The 19,539-nt window shown below is 44.3% G+C and overlaps 1 protein-coding gene across 2 annotated transcripts in view; it reads right to left on the bottom strand.

Moving 5' to 3' along the window:
- The window catches only part of PDE1C (phosphodiesterase 1C), a 519,825-nt gene that overhangs the window by 302,563 nt on the left and 197,723 nt on the right, over positions 1–19,539 (bottom strand). Inside the window, exon 1 of one of the 2 annotated variants that reach the window (XM_039251156.1) lies at positions 7,342–7,442. The exons of the other annotated variant lie outside the window; for it this stretch is intronic. Coding sequence (XP_039107087.1) covers positions 7,342–7,442 — 101 coding nt within the window. Of the gene's footprint in view, positions 1–7,341; positions 7,443–19,539 lie in introns of those variants that run through there. 2 annotated transcript variants of the gene reach the window in all.

Genomic DNA, 19,539 nt, shown 5'->3' with positions numbered 1-19,539 from the left:
GAAGCTGTAAAGCTTGGTCAAAATAATAAATGCTTAGCTGATAAATAATGAGTTGTAATTAGCTAATAAGTCAGCACAACCAAATTCTGTTAAGCAAGTGATGATGTGCTTGGATTAGTAATACACTGCATTAGTATTCAAGTAAAGAAAATTTCATTCTAAATATAAAAACCTACTTACCCTTTATATATTCACCTCTTTCTCTCTCTTAATACACATTAAGAATGTATTCAGGTGAGAGACTTTCTTGATCTTTATTAGGAAAAGAAAGATTCAAAAACAATCCCTCACATACAAATGTCTGCCTTCTCTGAATTCTAGGACACTGTGTCAACATCACTTATTTAGCAATTAATTATTGTGCATACTTTTATTGTTGTTTTTTAACTTTCAACATGTATAAAGAATTATCCTGTCTCCCTAATTAGACTCTAAATCTCCTGAGGGCTTTTCTCCTGGTACTTCTAAACCTCCTCTGAAGCTTCTAGTAACTGGTATATAATACGAGACCAGCAAAAATATGCAGAGCCATTATAATTACATGAGAGAGTGGAAGGACCAATTAATACACTAAAACATGTAATCTGGAGGAAATAAATAATTTTTTTAATGTTTTTTTTTATTTATTTCTAGGAGAGAGAGAGAGACAGCGTGAGCAGGGGAGGGTCAGAGAGAGAGGGAGTCACAGACTGAAACAGGCTCCAGGCTCCGAGCTGGCAGTCAGCAAAGGGCCCGACGCGGGGCTCGAACCCACGAACCGCGAGATCATGACCTAAGCGAAAGTCGGACGCTTAACCGACTAAGCCACCCAGGCGCCCCAATAAATAATTTTTTAGATTATTCTTTTGGCACTGTTTTATTAGTGAGATTCAGATAAAGCCACTCTTTCCTAGGTCATCCGTTTGTGAGGCTTTACCTCAGGACCATGACTCTCAGACCCCTGCTCCAAGCCAAAGGTCTCTCCATAGTTCCAGACTGCTATCACCAACAACTACATGGATCTTCCAGAAGCTACTCCATTTCAACATATCTAAACCCAAATTTATCATTCTGCTTTACCCAAGCCTGCTCTCCTCTCCATGGCCCCTAATAAGGCAAATGGCAACAAATTCACTAAGATATCCAAGCCAAAACAAAATTGGAAGACAACTTTCCTTTCTCTCTCTCTCTGCTCCAAAACTGGTACTACCCTAAATTCAAGAATCTTCTCCAAACGGTCTCCAGACCTCAAATCCATCACCAGTCTGTCCTCTACAATTCTTCCCGAACAGCCATCCTAAAATTCGAATTTCAACTTGTTACTCTCCAGCTTAAAGTTTTTTAACAATTCCTTATAAGTAAGAGATAAAATGAAAACTCCTTAATATTACATGTACCAAAATAAAAAATATTCTCTGCAAATTTAATGGATTTTTGCATGTGTGTAATGTAGCAAAATGTGTTCAAATACTTGACTCCTTAAACTATGAGCATGCATAGTTTTGAATAAACCAAAAAGCAAAATTTTTTAAATTTCATATATTACTACCTGGCCCATGCCCTCCTTTCCAACATTCGTTCTCACTCCTCAACGTACCAGCGTCTCCCTTGCCTCTGTACCTTTGCACACTCTTTTACGTCCATTCATCAGCTTTCATCTATCCCTCAGTATTGCATGCGATGAGCTGCAGGAGGATATCACACAGCTACCTTTCAAGGAAAGTAGCTAAGGCTCTTGGGAATTGATTTATAGGGAAAAGTAACCCTGTGAGGTCTGTAAGGGACCAGGGACCAATTTAGGGGGCAAGTGCTTTTGAGGTGACCTGAGAGTTTTCTGTCCAATAGCTCAACATTAGATGACAGCAAATGGACCCAAACACACCCTCTCCTTTTGGGGATTATCAATGAGAAGTGAGCATAGAGAAGGGCACTAGGATCTAGGCTATCTCCCTAGTAAGTAGCAGCAGCTTTCCCAGATGCCATAAAACCAGCTCAGAATACTGGGCTGATTTATTCTGGGCTCACTAGAGGACCCCTTGTTTCCTCAAATCTTTGCAAAAACAATTCTTTGCATCTTTGCACAAGGCTGACATGAATGAAAAGGATCCGCGCAAGTCTCTTCCTGTTAACTCTAAGGACACTTCTAGAATCAATCTGCAGATGACTGCCAGTCTGCAACACCTTCTCTGGCCAACCCAGATAGAGGCGGCTCTCTGTGCATCCCTCTGTAACTATAGTCAGCACTTCCGGCTTTTCCTTTCAGTCTTTCCTGCCAGCTTGGGAAGCGCTGAAGGGCAGGTATCTTATCTACTTTTGCACACCCAGAGCTTATGAAAGCACCTGGCACATAATAGACACTCAGTAAATGTTAATTGAGTAAACTAATGTTGCCTGAACACTGATGGCACTATTAAAACTTGCAGATGAGTACAGAGAAAACACAGTATAAGAGGACTTCATTAAATAAGAAATATGAAACCAAAGATCCAGGCTTTCTGTCCATGGCTTTCCCACACATCCTTGCTGTGCACTTTGGAAGAGTCACTTAAGGTCTCAGTGCTTCAGTGGGATATTAGTGAAAACCCTCTGAGAGAAATCAAACTCAAAGCAACCTAAGCAGAACCAGCCTGGCTGGCGGTTCAGCTGGCAGAGCACAGAATCGGAGAAACAAGTACAGGAACTGGGGCTTCTGGGAGCAGACCAGGGATTTCCACTCCATGTTCTCCCCTCTGATTTTCTCTGAGTGGTGGCTTCACTGTCTCCTATCACAGAAAGGTCTTCCCCATGAAGTGGGAAGGGGAGCCAGTGGCAGCCACCAGGAAAACCCAGAAGAAGGGAAAGTGGCACTCTCCAGCAGCTGAGAGAGCAATCCTGACAAAGGACTCTCCAACTCCATTCAGGTTCTGTGCCACACTTGAGTCCTACCTACCACTCTTGCCATGAAGGTCAGACTCTAAGACTGGCTAGTCCTGGGTTTTGAGTTCATCCCTAACTCATGAGGGAGGCAGGGTCTATGACCATATTAGGGAGTGGGAAAGCTCACTGAATAGACAAAAACAATAGTCTCAGTCTGCTACCTTAATAGCTATTTACCTGCCATTATATCATAATATCATTTTAGATAATGCAAAAGAACACATCATCTTTATAGAGAGCATTATGTAAGCATGAAATTTATTATACTGACTACCTCATAGTAAGGAAAAATAAATACATTATAGCTTAATTACAATTTTGACAACAGAATAAGTGAAACCTGTTAACTTGCTCTCAATTTAAAGAAAAAGGGTATCGGGGCCCCTGGGTGGCTCAGTCAGTTAAGCGTCCAACTTCGGCTCAGGTCATGATCTCACGGTTCGTGGGTTCGAGCCCTGCATCTGGCTTTGTGCTGACAGCTAGCTCAGAGCCTGGAGCCTGTTTTCAGATTCTGTGTCTCCCTCTCTCCCCTGCTCATGCTGTCTCTCTCTCTCAGAAATTAAAAAAAAAAAAGAAAAGTAAAGAAAAAGGGTATAGAAACACTTTTTTGTCATCATAGAACAGTCTGGCAATAGAAAAAACCTTGGTCAGGACCCAAGGTACAAGTCATGACTCAAACCTATGCAGCCGTAAGGCTCCCCCACATCACCGGAGGAATAAAGTGCAGCCGTTGTCATATTTTCCCAGATTGGAAGATTCCCTAAAACAGCCATCGGTGGCGGGGAGGGGGCTCTTAAAAATTCCACCCTCTTTACAGAGGAAAGAAGTATGACAACAACACTGGGGGTAAACTGAGGTTTATAGAAATGGAAATAGGTTAAAAAAAAAAAAAAGAGGCTCATCCCAGAAACATAAGTGGATAGCATCCCTTTGACAGATATAATTAAAAAGTTCAAGTGTGCAGTATTGTTCCCTTCCAGCTTTGAGGAACTTGAACATGGGTCTGAGAGCTGCAGAGGGAGGATGAGGAACACCACAACCTTCAAATTACAGTTGGCCTCTATACATTGGTGTTCAGCACCTCACACAGGGGAAATGAGAGTCATCATTATGGTAAATACCAAGGCTTCCAGGGTTTTGCCATCTCAGCTGGGTAGACAGTGTTTAAAATTCACATTTCCAGTATTCAATGTGCTACGAGCATGGTGATGATGCTACAAGGCTAGATTAAGAGTTTTTCCCAATTTTTTCCCCAAATAAATATGTGAATGAGCTCTAGGTTTCGAATTCATATTGAAAATTTACTCTATACCAGGTAATACTGTCGTGTTGGGTATACACCGGTGATCAAAACAGACTGAAAAAAAAACTATGTCCTCATGAAGTTTATATTTTAGTTGGAGGAGATAGGCAATAAACATAATAAATAAAATACATAGCACTCAGGTGGTGAGACGTGTAAGAGAAAAAAATTAAGCATGGAAGGGGGATGGGTGGGGCTTGTAAGGTATACAGGCTCATTCCCTATATTCTCTTATGCTGTAGATTCTTGGCAGATAATAACAGAAGGAGCAACAATCTTCTTACTGCTGCTAAAGCCCACTTCTGGCCAGTGCACAAAAGGGGAAAGGGTACGGAGAGGGGGAAAAAGAGAACGTAGATAAGCAAGAGTGGGATTCAGCCTTGGGTTATGGCTTTGCCACATCTGTTCCCACTTCAGTTTAGATTTCTGTGCCCAATCTGGGTAATGATATTAATAAAACCTGCCTCCCACCTAGTTCATGGAATACTGTGTTGATAGGTAATACGGCCTGTATGCTGATCCAAATATATTTGGATATATATATTCATTTTGAATATTATAGAGTTCATATTTGGGTCTTTATGTTTCCTTAATCACCTATTTATTGAACACCTATTACATGCCAGACCCTGCTCTATACACTGGATGTACAGCAGTAAGCAAGACACACAAAGAGTCTGTCCTCAAGGCACTCCCGCTCTAATAGAGGAGATGAAAAATTCAGCAGCAAATTGCATGGAAAAGATACTGACAAGAAGACAGAAGCCATTGAACAGGCCAGGCATGAGATGATCAAGTCTTGAACTTAGATGGTTCCCAAACAGGGTGAACTAAATTCCTATCTGTGATCACCTATAAAGCCCTTTCCATAAGGGAGTCATGGTAATAAATTTACATGAAAATCCAATAGGGCTAGTGGGTCTTCCTAAAATGATGAAAGGGCTGCTTCCTTTCTCTTACTGACAGTCTGTTGTGTGGACACATAGAGACATACCCTTCCACCTCCTAACAGTTTCTAGTCTGTGAGCTGCTAACATGTTATTCCAAGTGGTATAAATAAGCATGCCTTTGGTTTCCAGTGTCTTTAGCAACTTATCATAGCACTACCGTTTTTGGTTTTTTAAGTGGCAGTAAGAACCATTAACAGTAGTATAAAATCATGCCATAATAACGATAGTAACATGTCCTTTTCAAAATAGAAAGTGAAGCAACAGATCTCCTAGGATTGCTGTTAGGCAGAGCATTTCAGTAGACGGGTAAAGAGAGGAATTCAAAAACACACACTTGGAGAAGAATCAACCCACACCTTTCATGTTCAACGGCACCGGATGCTAAGTAGATACGAGAGACTAGAGAACGAAAATGTGGTTATATCACACCCCAACACCTTGGGGAGAGAAGCCTAAAAGATATGAAGCAGAAAGCTACAAGACAGTGTGTTGTAAGCACTAAATGCTTTTTTACACACATTCTCAGCCTGGCTGATCTGCCCAAACACTCTCCCTAGCCTGAGTAGCTCCGCGGAGAGGGTTGTAATCGTAAAGCAGCCAGAGAGCAGTGTGTGGACAGAGGAGTCCCCCCAGCAGAGATGGCAAGGAGGTCAGCCTGACAGCACTTTTACATTGCATACCTCAGACCCAGACTTTGCGGATGCAAAACAACTCTCTGTGTGCACCACAGTATGATCAGATTGAATGTTCATTACATATGACATGAGTTTACTGTAAACATTGCTCTGAAAGAGGTGCTGCCTTGCACGCATCTCAACTGTCAGGACAGCCTGCCAACGAAAATGACGAAATTTCCAAATAAGTTTATTACCTCTGCTTATAGCAGCCAGACAACTCAAAAATCATATTATTTGGCATGGTTTCCCATTTAGAGCAATGGCAATGAAAGTCACTTAGATTACGGATGGAAGGGCTTTTATGAATTGCACTTCAAATGGGGGCCCCTTAAAGAAACATATACTATCTATTGCTTCCCTTTAGAAACTTGAATACCCTGGTCAGGGTGGAGTCTCCTCTAAGATGAAGCTAACTTAGATGAGTGCCTTTTTTATTTTGTTTTTGGGGGGAGGGGTGTGTGCGTGCGTGCGTGCACGCGCACGTACACATGTACTTTCAAAAACAATAACTACAGCAAAACAAACTGCCAAGGAGCTGGTATCCCCATCATTGTCCTTCATAAGGAACAGAATGTCTGGATAATATATTTGGAGAAATAATTGTTTTTTTAACTGCACTAGATATTTGATGCCAAAAGTCTAATGAAATGAGTATCTGGTATTCATGAGAGATGTCTTTGGGATCTGCCTGGTCAACTGAAGAGCAAGCTGTAAATATACAGGTATCACTATGGCTTCCTGAATGGGGTACCCAGCTGTTCATTATTTATAAAATCTTTTCACAGAAAACACTATGTATTTTCAGGTCACCTCTCCTCAGTACCCAAAACCAGGAAGAACCCAATGAAGTGAACGAAATTCAGAGATCTCTGTCCATTAGTCCAACTAGAATTCTGGCGACTCTACTGAAAGCAAATGCGCTATTTCACTATTGAAATACTGGTAGGAAACTCCACTCTTGGTTCTGACCCCCACTTTCTCCAAAAAGAGCCCCTTCCTTCCTTAACTACTTTAAGATATGAAAGAACCCTAAGAAAATATCATAAGTTGAACTAGGCTGAGGAGAAGGAGAGGAAAATTTAGCAGCCAGAACGCATGTAGGATTTGAACTGAAGGTAAGTTCTTGGACCACCTGCCAAGACGTCTGTAAGCACTCTGCAGAGAGTAACTCTTCCTTTGATTAACAGTCCCCAGACTTTTCTCCCTGAGCAAAAGGACCAGAAACATCTCCATGAGTTCTGAGCTACTACAATTGAAATCTAAGGACATGTCCTCTTTCCCCCAAAGAAAGTATGCTTTGGAAACAGCAAGGCATTCTAAAACACTCAGAAGGACAAATCTCTTTTGAAAAAAAAGGTCGCAGTGACTGTAATTAACAGAGAAGCAGTTGTGGAACTTCTAGGGCTGCGTTTAAAGGGCCACGCGGAAACAGGGTGAGCAGTCATGGCTGTGGCTTTGTAGTAAAATAAGGACTGCAGGCAGAAACGGGGCCAGGGAAGTCGGTACATTTACTTACAGCCCTCGGAGCCGAAGCCAGATTTTCTCGATCTGTTCGGGTTGCAGATATTTCAGAGAGTTGCTCTCAAATTCTTCAATCTCCTTGGTCGGCGACTCCATAGCTGGAGGTTATCACTGGGAGTGAGGCTGGGAGAGTTTCGCCCGTCCCTCCCCGCCTCCGCGCCGGCCCAGCCCTCGAGCCCCAGCCGCGCACCGCGCGCCTTGGCCGTCACTTTCTGCGTGCGCTCCTCCTTCTGCGCCCCCCAAGCCCGGACTCACGGCTCGCAGCGCGGGCGACCTCCGGCCCAGGTGCCTCCTGGAGGCAGCTGCGGGAACCGGCCATGGTCCCCAGCTGCTCAAGGAGAAAGCACCTCGGACCTATTCGGATTTTTTTTTTTTTTAAACAAAGCCACGGAAGCGAACCTTGTGGCAGCTGAAGGACTAGGGGGAGAAAGGGAGGACCGAGTGTGGAGGGGAGACAGTGAGAAGGGGAGAGAGGAGGGGAGGGGATGCGCCCCGGGGGAGCCGCTGCGGGCGGGGTGCTCCGACTCCGAGGCCGCGCGCACAGGGCTCCGCCCGCGCCCCCTGCCCTGGGCGCCCCCCGGCTTCCCCCCACCGCGTCCCGTCCCGCCCCCCTCCGCCCCCACCCCCGCCGCGCAGCCTTCGCGCCCCGTCTCTGTTTTCTTTCACTTACCAGCAGCTCCACTGACAAGCGAGAAAAGTGACAACTGAGAAAAGTCGTCTGTCAGCGCGCCGGGGCTAGCGTCTGGTGTGACACCCGCGGGCGCGCAGGGAGGGGCGCGCGCCGGGCAGCGCCGTCCGCGGGGCAGAGGCTCGCCGGGCTCTGGCCTCGGACCCGGAGCCCCGCGCACCGCGCACCGCCCCGGCGCACGCAAGACCAGGCCCGCGGCGCCGCGCGCGCGAGTCCGGGGGCCCCGGGCTTGGCGCCCGGGGGGCTGTGGGCCGAAGAGCGCGGCGAGCTTCCGCGGAGTTTGTGCGGGCAGCTCTCAGGTATGGCTCACCTCCTCGTCCGCCCTTGAGCCGCTTCCATTTTGAAATATTAAAGCGATTGGTGAGGACTAAAGTAACCACACATCGCACTTAGAGGGTCCTGCTAATGAGAGTCTTCGTTTCTCCCCCCGCCCCCACCCAGGGTGCGGAAAAAAAGGAAAATGGAAACCAACGGTGAGGAGGTAGGAGTTTGCACCGATTCCACATATTCCTTCAGAGGTTCCCGCAGGGCGATGGCTGAGCAGACGTTGAGACTGGCAAAGAGTTTTCAGCTCCACAGAGTGGCAGCGCAACGTCTGTTTCCCCCTAGGTCATTCACAATGTCAATGACGCGCTGTGCGCTGGAAAAATGGGCCCAAGTATGTAGTTGGGAAGGGCGGTGGGATTAAGAGACCACGGACAGAAAAAGAAAAGATCCTGGCTCAAGATGATGGTGGCCCTGAGATCACAGAACTGGTGGTCAAACTCCCATCTAGAAGAAGCCACCAGCACTTCCTGGGGCCATTTCAAAGTTGAGACTCTGGGCTCCTGAGATTCTGAGTGCAGCTTGTCCTGTAACCACAGTTCCCTCACAGGCAGTTAGATTCTTTCAGTCACATTTCCTATATCTTTTGGCTACCCATCAGTTAGTTATATGCCTGCTTCTCAAAAGTAAGGTAGACTTAAAGGTGGGAACTCATTTTTCTTCATTGCTCAAGTAAAGCTACATGCATGCGACCTTGATAAAGGAATGAAATGATAGTGTCTAAATCCTAAATGCTCACCCATTTGGTTGTTGGCATTTACTTTCCAGAAATTAGAGGTGAGAGTGATGGGGATGGCATGGCTAGCCCCATTCGTTTCAGTGGAAGAAGGTATCTTCCTCAAGGTGAGATGACAGGCCTATTTGATTTAAAAGGACTTACACACTCACCTGCCACATAATCTGAAGTCACCTCATTAAAGTCAGTCCCTAAGGATTTTCTGGAAGCACATACATTCTCACTGAGTTAACACATCACTACCAGGCAAAGAGAGCATTTAGCAGCCAACATGTTAACAAGATATTCATATATCTGAAAAGAACCAACTACCTACCCAATGTCACCCAGCAGGGAGCAGTGACCTGCAGAACTGGAGGTTTAAAAAGAAAACAGACTTTATTTTAACAATTTGTTTTCGGGATGCAAGATGGGAGGCCGTACAGTTGCCAAATGAGGTTTCCATCTCTGTGCACTTTGGGCAGCCTGCTATCAGAATATGGAAGTGTAGTAATGATAATAACAGCAAACAGGTATCTGAAACTTTCTATAGTCTGAGCACAGCTCTAAGGTCTATGCTCCCATATACTAGCAACAACTCTAGGATGCGAATACTATTAGTATCATCCCCATTTTATAAGTGAGCTAAAGCACAAGGAGGTTATCCAGAGCTACTGGAAAATGAACTGACCTGGAAAAGACCGGCGTTTGAGTTATGGCTCATTACCGTATCCAGTACAAATCTGTTCCCCTCACAGGGTCCCCTTTTCCACAGGATTAATGTAAAGAGTTTAGGCATAAAAATTTGTTACATCTGTTCCGCCTTCATGATTCTATGAGGTCATCTGGAGAGAACTGGGGAAAGGAATTGCTGAAAAGGGACATGCATATTGCTGAAAACATATTTTAATTATGGCACGGTTTCTCCAAGGACTGGCCTGGGATGAAACGATACAAGAGAATAATAAAACATATTCATCTTCCTGCCCTCCACAATATGGATGACCTTTTCCTTGTATGATAGGATTTGGATTAAGTCAGAGAAAAGCAAATTTTGGAAGAAAAAGGAAAGGAATAATTGTTCACTACAATTAAGCCCATCAGAGAGAGAAGACAAAAACTATCCTTTAAAAAGTTTCTAAAAAGTAATTTTGTTTCATTATGAAAAACTTTTTAAAACTGAACATGCATTCGAAAATTAGTGAGGATCTATCACTTTATTTCAGAGCTATATAGTTTTTGGAGTGGGGGGGGCCTTAAAGATAATCTGGTTTAGAAGTTGAAATTTTTTAGGCAACAGAATATTTTATTTAGAATAATATTTTATAATGGACTTCAATGCTTACTTCATATTTAAAAATTAGAGAAAGAGGTGCTCTGGTTGAATGGGGAAGGGGAGTTCTCAGGGACAGGGTCCACCTCTTCCTTCTCTATATCCCATCCCTGTGTGGCAAATACGCCCACTTCACAGATGAGAAAACTGAGGCCAAGGTACCATAGACCATCTTGGGATTTCTTGCTCCTAACCCAGGGTTGTTTCTAAACCACATTATAAAAAGTTGTCTTCTCTCTGAAAGCATTACTACATTTAGATGTCCCATGTTACTGTGTCACTCAGACTTTATTCTCTTTGTGTATCACAGGCAGGCTATGCTTGATAGTTGCAACAACATTACAAGCCACAATTTCCACTGGCATTCCACTCAGAGACAAGCAATAAACAGATGCCAACCCACCCAAAAACAAAAGATCTAAGAAAATGCAAAGCCACTCTTAACTTTACTTTGGAGGTTAATTTGCATTGTAACTTCCTAACTCAACTTTTTCAGTAACTTTTTAGGAAATCTTATATGGTGAAACAGCATCACTAAATATATATACGCGTATGTAAATATGTATATATACATATGTAAGTACATATGTAAATATGTAATGTACATACACATACAGACACACATACATATATACACAAATATAACTGCCAATTTAGAGTATTTCCAAAATAGGGGCGCCTGGGAGGCTCAGTCGGTAAAGTATTGGCTCTTGGTTTAGGCTCAGGTCATGATCTCATGGTCCATGAGTTTCAGCCCCACATCAGGCTCTGTGCTGATGGTGCAGAGTCTGCTTGGGATTCTCTCTCTCCCCTCTCTCTCTGCCTCTACCTCACTTGCACTCTCTGTCTCTGTCTCTTTCTCTCAAAATAAACTTAAAAAATTATTTTAAAAAATAATAAAATATTTCCCCAAATAGACATAGAGTAACTTAGCCTAAGTACTAGCAAGCCCCTCTACATCATAAGATCAGAGAGAAAGTGAGTTAGTTCCCTGTCTGTGGCAGAGTTCAAGGTGAAGCTGGATGACTATCAGGCAAGGGAGTAGGCATCAGGCTTTGTAGGCATAAGAATGACCCCTCAGGTCCCTTTCATCTCTAAGATCTCATAACCCAATAATAATTGCAACAACCACAACCACTACCCTTACCAGTTATTGAACACTACTATATGCCAAGCACCACCCTAAGCACACCACAGGTTGTTTCATCCTCAAGAAAACACTTCAGAAGAGTTCATCATGCCCATTTACACATAAAGACAGAAGAGGCTCCCAACCGTCAGATCATTTTTGCAAAGACACGTAGTTAGTAAGTATCAGAGCCAGGCTTTAAGCCCAGATCAGAGAGCAACGCTCCTGTTATTTTCCCTTTGTTATACCACCTCCTTGCAGACACATAAAAAGACAAGTAAAAGTGTATATAGTAAAAAGGGTAGGGCTTCAGGATCACAGATGAAGGGTCACTGATACTGGGGGGGAATTAGGAAGGCTACATAGCAGAGGTGACATTCGAACTGAATCAGGAAAATGGATCTGAAGAAGCTGTTTACATGGAAGATGGGTGGAGGCAGGTGACTCCAGAAAGACCACACTGCTCAAAAAGAAACACATAAACATGAGGAGGTGTGCAGTGTGCAGCTCTTCACGAACACTTTTATGTGGCTTGACTCTAAGGGCATGACTAAGGAGGGCAGGAGAAAATGCTGAAAGGGTCAGCCAGGCTTTGTGGTCACAGAAGATACTTAGGCTCTCTCCAGATGATGGGGAGCTGGGGATGGCTCGAGGCAGAGGAAGGCATGGTCACATGTAAAGGGTACTTGCTGCCCTGAAAATGCAACATACACGGAGGTCAGCTCTCCAGGAATCTGCCATGGGCGTGTGCAACACCATGGGGCAAATGATAACCAGGGCTCTGTTAAGAGGAATCTGGCTATCAAATACAAACAAACTCCTCAGCCTGTGAAGAATGAAGAGATGCACAAAGACAAGACATAAAATCAGAAAAAGCACAGCATTATCTCCCATGAACACCTATCTTCCAGCTACAAGATAAGGACCGCTTCCTTTAACTTTCATGAGGCAAACCAGAGCCCTTGTTACAATTTTTATGACATGGGAGTGGCATCATCCAGAGAGTCTCTCAGTAAGGAGGTGGGGGAGAATTCCAGAAAAGCATTAAGGATATCGGAAGTAACAGCCACCACGCACATCAGCCTCTCCTTCCCACTCATTCCAGAGGTAAGCCAGAGCATATAACACAGTACCAATAGAGACACTGACGATATTGTCAATGGAAACCATAGGACACATTGTCTTCTCTCTTATTGGCTTCTCTTTCTGGTGAAGGGCCTCTTAGGTGACAGTCACACTGCTTTTCCCTTCGAAGTCCTCTCATTTTAGTTTTATAATTTGGGTCAGACCCTGTCCCAGGAACCACCTCCACCCAAAAAAAGAAAGTGCGAGAAGAGGTAGTGAATTGCTAAGCACAGAGGACCCCCATTCCCAGGCCCATCTGAAATGGGGCTCTGAGTAGCCAACATCTCAACCATCCAGAGTTTGGCCCAGAGAGGTGGGGAGAGGAGACAGGAGAAGAAACAGGATGGGGTCCCAGTTCAGGGGTGTAACCTGTGTGTGAGCCAGTGTTAACCTCATGTAACCTGCATGTGAGCTGGTGTCTGCCCCTCTCTGTGACAGGATCCTTCAGTTGCTCTGGCAGGACAAGTTCATGTGATGCTTCCACCAGAGCTGGTACAGGCAAAGTGAAGGGCTAAGGGTAGCACTGAATCACATGTGACCTAGGACATGACACTTCTCTTCTCTGGCCATGGCTGGGTTGGGCTCAGTGACCTCTGGATCCCTTCTTATCTCTCACAAACCCTGGGTTGAAACCCACAGCCTGGCCTGGGATAAGCCATGACCCTGGGAGGGCCATGCTTTTTTGGCCCTCCGAAAAGGCTACAGGAAAACCTGGAATCCTACCACTGGCTAGATTTGGCTATTATAAATATCACTTAGGTTGGCCAATCAAGGCCATCCGCCCTGTATCCCTGAAGAAAGGGACCAGTCCAAGGGAGCCATGTAACTAAAGGAGATCTAATGTTGGTTCTTTATGAAAGATTTGATGTGGCCACTGGGAAAGAGAGAGAGAGGATCTATTTGTTCTTTCTTTGAGATCACATTGTAAAGCTGAGGTTATCTTGGCCCTGGGGTTATCTTTTTAAACATGTAGAAAGAAAATATACCAGAAAAATGATACCAACACAGAGAAAAACAGAGAGAAAAGCTAAAGACACCAAGAAACAAATGTTACAGAATCTCTTTGAGACCCTTGATCCTGCTATGGCTGAAGCCAGAGCTACCCATGAACTTTTTAAGTTATATGAACAAAATAAATATTCCCTCCTCCCCATATTTTCTCATTTAAGCTATCTTGAATCAGATTTCTGTCACTCACAAACAAAAAATTCCTGAGTAATAGAACTCCCATAGAGGATTTTTGTAAGGAGTTAAAAAAAAATGCATGGCCAGTACCTTAAACATTGAAAGCTCTCATAACATAGTATAACTCCTCTACCATCTCACCCATCCAACAGGACATGAAAGGAAGGAAATTGGAAATGGTATAGTACCTTGGAGTGGGCAGGGTACCCAATACAAGGAGACTTTTTATCTCAATAAATAGATACCTCAATATTTCCGTTTCAATAACAGTTTGGTAATGACCTATCAAAGTACTGCCATTATTATGTGTGTTAGTTCCTCAAAACAACCCTGAAGTAAGTGAAACACATTATTTTTATCCCAAGTTTAGAAATAAAGTGGATCAGGTCCAAGAGATCTGTTGGCTTCCCTCCCCAGGTCTACCTTCCAGCTAGTGGCCAGGTAGCACGACAATACACGGCTTCCTGACTCCCAGCCCTGGTGGTCACTCTGCCTCTCAGAACACACTGCCAAACCAGCAGAATTAACTTGGCTGTTTTAATGAAATTGAAAATTTTGTTCATGTAAAACTGCTGATGCTACAGTCAGCCAAATTCTGACCCAAATGCACATAAATCAGCGGGTTGTTCTTCCTATCACTGTAAAGCAAGTTTGAATGTGGAAAACCTCAGTGCTGAAAAGGACCTTAGCAATCCTTTTATCGAAGTTGCTAATTACATTGAGAGGAGCGGGCAGCCCAAGCAGGTTAGATAACTGTGCACAAGGCCTAGCGCTTGATGGTGGCAGAGCTAAGACCAGAAGCCATGTCCTGGTGCTCCATTAGCCCTGAGCTTCCTTCACGGATCTCAAGAATGACTCCTGCTCCTATCCAAGGATTTAGTTCAATGGTTTGTTCACAGATAAGAAGAAGGAAGGCCCGCTAAAAGCATAAGCCTTGCCAAAGGCTTCCTGAAGGAAAAAGCTGGAGAAAAGAGACTCCAGGAATGTGAAAATGTATGTGGTGGCCCCAATAATGCAAGGAATCTGGTGTGACCGGTGTAGGGGGGCCAAGAAAGGGACAACAGGCAAAGGTGGGATATGCAGATTGAGGTGGGCCAGGCCTCCCATAGGAAAGCTTAGTCCTTGTATGCTCTTGCCAGTAGGGAATCATTAAAGTCTGTTGAGCAGGTGTGTGGTAAGTGCAAAGCAGAATTGTGATTTAACAAGTACAATTTATAAAGAATAAAAAAAAATTTTCTGGGGTGCCTGGGTCATTGAGCATCAGAGTCTTGATTTTGGCTCTAGTCAGGCTCTCACAGTTCATGAGATCAAACCCTGCATTGGACTCTGTACTGTCACCACAGGGCCTGCTTAGAATTCTCTCTCTCTGCCCATCTCTCTCTCTCTCCCTCTCTCTCTCTGCCCATCTCTCTCTCTCTCTCTCTCATTCTCAATCTCACTCTCTTACAAAAACAAATAAATAAACTTTAAAAAAAAAAAACCTTTCTTTCAAAAATTGTTCTTGAACTGTCACCAGAGAAAAAGATTTGCAGATTCTTGTCTCTGTGGCAGGGCAGGGGAGGGGTAGCAGTAATACGGACAGAATTTCACAAATGCTAGGGCTTTTATAATTCATCCACTCACTGAGTGCTTATTATGTCGTAGGTATTCTATGATCGTGGGTATGCAGTGGTCAATAAAAAATCCAGTGCCTGCAAATCGGGAAATAGATAACAAATAGATCATCGTAAGTCGTGAAAAGTGCTAAAAAGGAAAATGAACAGAGTCCAGTACAGAAAACAACAAGGGTGGGGCCTATTTATAAACAGGTTGGGGGTGTGCCTGGGTGGCTCAGTCAGTTAAGCGTCCAACTTCGGCTCAGGTCATGATCTCACGGGTCGTGGGTTCGAGCCCCGCGTCGGGCTCTGTGCTGACAGCTAGCTCAGAGCCTGGAGCCTGTTTCAGATTCTGTGTCTCCCTCTCCTCTCTCTCTCTGCTCCTCCCCCGCTCATGCTCTGTCTCTCTCTGTTTCAAAAATAAATTTAAAAACTATAAAAAATTAAAAAAAATAGGTTGGCATCAGTCAACTACCGCTATATAACAAACCACCCTCTAAGATCTAGTGGCTCAGAACAACAGCAACCACTTTTCATTCCCTCATGATTTGGGTGGTTGACCAGGCAGTTCTTTCACTAGTGTTGTTTGGGGTCCTGTCTGCAACTGGGGCTATACTATCCAATATGGTTTCACTCATACATGAGACCTTGGCTTGTAAGAGCAAGCGTTCTGAGAGGGAGGTGAAGCTGCCAGTCCTCTCAAAGGCAGGCCCAGAACTGGCACAGCATCGCTTCCGCTGCATTTGGTTGGTTAAAGCAATCATAGTGCTAGCTCTGATTCAAGAGCAGGAGGAGAAATAAACTCTTCCTTCCAAGGTTGAGGGAGAGAGAAGAAAATGACACTGATTTTAGAGCCATCTTAAACCACCTGCATGGTTAAGGATGGCCTTTGTAAGCAGGTGACTTCTGAGCCAAGACTCATCCAGCTAACAGGAAGGAGAAAAACATTTCTGACAATGGAGAACAACATATGCAAGGATTCTAAGGCAGGAAGGAGCTTGAAGTGGTCAGGGAATTGAAGGCAGTTATGTTGTGGCTGGAGCCATGTGGCAAAGGACAGAGTAGGCTGGGGTGAGAGGAGCAGGCAGCCAGGTGGGGCCATAGCAGAGCCTTGTGGGCAGATATAAAGGCTGGCTTTCACTTGAGGTACAAGGATAAATCACTTAGGGATTCCAAGAGATATATGTTTATAAAGGGTCACTCTCGTTGCTATATGAAGAATGTTTGGGTAGGAGTAAGAATGTCCCCTGACTTAATCAGAGATGCTAACTAATCTCAAAAAGTGACCTGAACTGAGGAGAGATTCTAGACCCATGAACTCCAACATCCAAAACCCACAGTGACAAAACCGAACTAATTCAATCGGTGACGATGAACTAATTTCCCTGTTGGGAGCATTACTACAGGATTCACTAGACTAGCATCCCAGAGAGCAGAGATTACAAGTCTCCTGTCCATCACTGTCCCCAAGGGCATATGAGGCCAATTGGCCCATGACTAACTGTGCTTCTCAGAGGACTGTGAAATTTATTTCATTTATGGTCCAAGATGATTCCTGCCATGTGACCTATATTCAAAGAGCAAACCTGAGGCATGGAAACAAATAAATCTTCAACTAGACCAAAACAATTTGGGGTTGTTTGGGGAAAGGCAATAAGGCACTGCCCAAGTTGCATTTTGGTGCATAAAAAAGGGTTAACTTTCAGTTATGGGGCAGCTTTACTTGCAGATAAGTGAAAGGTTACCTTTTGTGTGATTGAGGATACAAGGGAAATGAGGGGAAATACTCCTGGACAGCATCTTCAAAATTGTTCTCTGGGATATCTAAATGGCCCATTCTAGTCCCTCTGATTGCCAGAAGTGAAAGGATTTTTAAGACTCGGGAGAATAAAAGAATAACGTCTCCATGAATGCCTTCCACTAATATGCTTTTGACAGATTCATGCTAATAAAAAAAAGACCCTGAAGGCTCCTTCTTCATACATACAGACTGACGGACTCATCAGGAGTTACATATACTTACACTTCTAATTCTGAGATAGAAACAGACTCCTAAAAGCAGGAAGTGGGACCTCATTTATGGAGAGGAATGGAAACATATGGGCACAATTTAAAAGTAATTAGCATGCAAAGCAAATCTTAGCCAGAGACTCTAAAAGCTCTGTGTGCCACCAGTACCCCCACGGAACTGGGTGGACTCCCACAAATATAGATTGTTCTGTGGCTACTCCACTGCTTGGAATGAAGAAATATCAGTGAAGAAATGACAGTTATTCCCCTCAATGGGATTTCAGAAGCACATGAGAATTTAAAACCAAAGCATTGAGAAGAAAGGGTGCTGAGTCCTTCAAAATAGCTCCAATGAAGTCAGTGAAGATGCTCTTAGCAGCCATTTGGCTTTCACTGTGGGCAAACTAAACACAGCCTTCCACATCAGTCTCTAGGTAACAAAGATTTCATTTCATGCTTCCTGTCCCCATCTCGAGCACAAAGAGCGTTTGTGAAAATCAGTCCCCACCTCACCCATCCATGCAATGTAGCAGAAGTACCCTCTGCATCCTGTGCAGAAATAAGTCTCCTTTGCCATGGAGGTTCCAATTTTAATGATCAGAGTAATAATTTCCCATATACTCTTATTCTATATATGACTCAATCCATCAGAAACCATTCTGCCAGATCGAATTCCAAGCAATGCCTAAACATGCTACTATTGCCTGGGACTTGGGACCACATTTCATATTCATTTATTGCAGGGTTTATCTGTCTCTAACTAAGTACCCGAACCAGCTGGTCAGAGAGGAAGTTTTAATGCATGACGTTTTCCTCCCTCCCTCCGCCTCCCATAGCAAAGTCAAACTTGGTTAAGGTTTATTGACAGAGGGCTGGTCATTTATACTGGTCACCTAGTTAGCTTTATTTGATAACTATGGCTCTTAGAAACAAAATTCTCATCAAATGAAAATGTGCTTATGTCAGAATATTAGCAGGGAGACTTAACATCATTCAACCTGATTATAAATTGGATTAAAATTTCAATGATAGCCTACCTCCCACAGGTACTATCTAGCCCTGGAAACCACGACTAATAAATGCATCATCATAAACCATTTAAAACATAAAGGAAAGGAGGTGGGTGAGGGAGGAAGGAAAGAAAACCACTCCTTAAAAAAGCTACGGAAATTTTAAGATGTAAAAAATAATAATAACTTCTGAAAATGTAGTGATGGGACTTTTCTGTTTCTCTCCCTTTTTTAAACCCAATTAAGCAGGTGCTTAAATTTGAGTGCTTATCAGAGTCTGCTCTCCAAAAGTACATGTGAACGCATTATTCTGGGCATCTTGGCAGCAGCCTGGCGCCGCGTCATTTCGTGCTAGGGCTGAGCCCATCTCGTCTGGCATTTGCAAACATTCGGGACACGCTTTTCTCGAGGCCAGGTCCACCAAGGCGGCCAGAACCCCGCGGCGGCGAACAGGCTCCATTTGACCCAGCTGCTGCTAACCATCGCGCCAAATCAATATCCCGTCAGAAGGCGCTTTCACCGCAGCAATTGATAGCGTCCCGGAGGCTCCGTGACGTCGCCGGGTGTTTGCTAAGCGAAGGAAAATCCCTCTTTGCACCACCGGCTCTGACCTCACTCCCAGCGGAGTGCGCTTGCCTGTCCTTAATCACCCGTGAAATGGTGCAGGGAGGGGAAGCGGTGCGGAGGAGGGGCGGCGCAGAAATAACCCACGGGGACGACCAGATGTGACTCATGCTTTTCACCTTTGAAGGGAAGTAACATTTTGGAGCAGGATTCCACTCTGGCCTGCCTCCAAGGGACACAAGAGAGAGAGAATACCCTTCCTGTTCTCCGCTGACGGGGACCGTGCAATGCAGCTGGAAGAAAAGGGCCAACATCAATAATGCATAGGGACCATGGCTGACATAGTTTTCAGCTATCTGGGTAATTGAGCAGTTGTCAAAATATAGCTCTAAAAGGCCAAGTGCGGACAGAGCCAGCACTGTTACTAAAAGGGCAGACTTAACCCTGCATAGTGTCCAGAGGACACATCCAATCTCTCCTCTCCCCAAAAATAAACATTGGCTATCATTGTGAGT

Source organism: Hyaena hyaena, unplaced genomic scaffold (genome assembly GCF_003009895.1).
Source record: "Hyaena hyaena isolate Hyena2069 unplaced genomic scaffold, ASM300989v1 scaffold_387, whole genome shotgun sequence".
Classification (NCBI taxonomy): domain Eukaryota; kingdom Metazoa; phylum Chordata; class Mammalia; order Carnivora; family Hyaenidae; genus Hyaena; species Hyaena hyaena.
The sequence above is the reverse complement of the archived record's forward strand: the minus strand, read 5'-3'. Positions and strand labels throughout refer to the sequence as shown.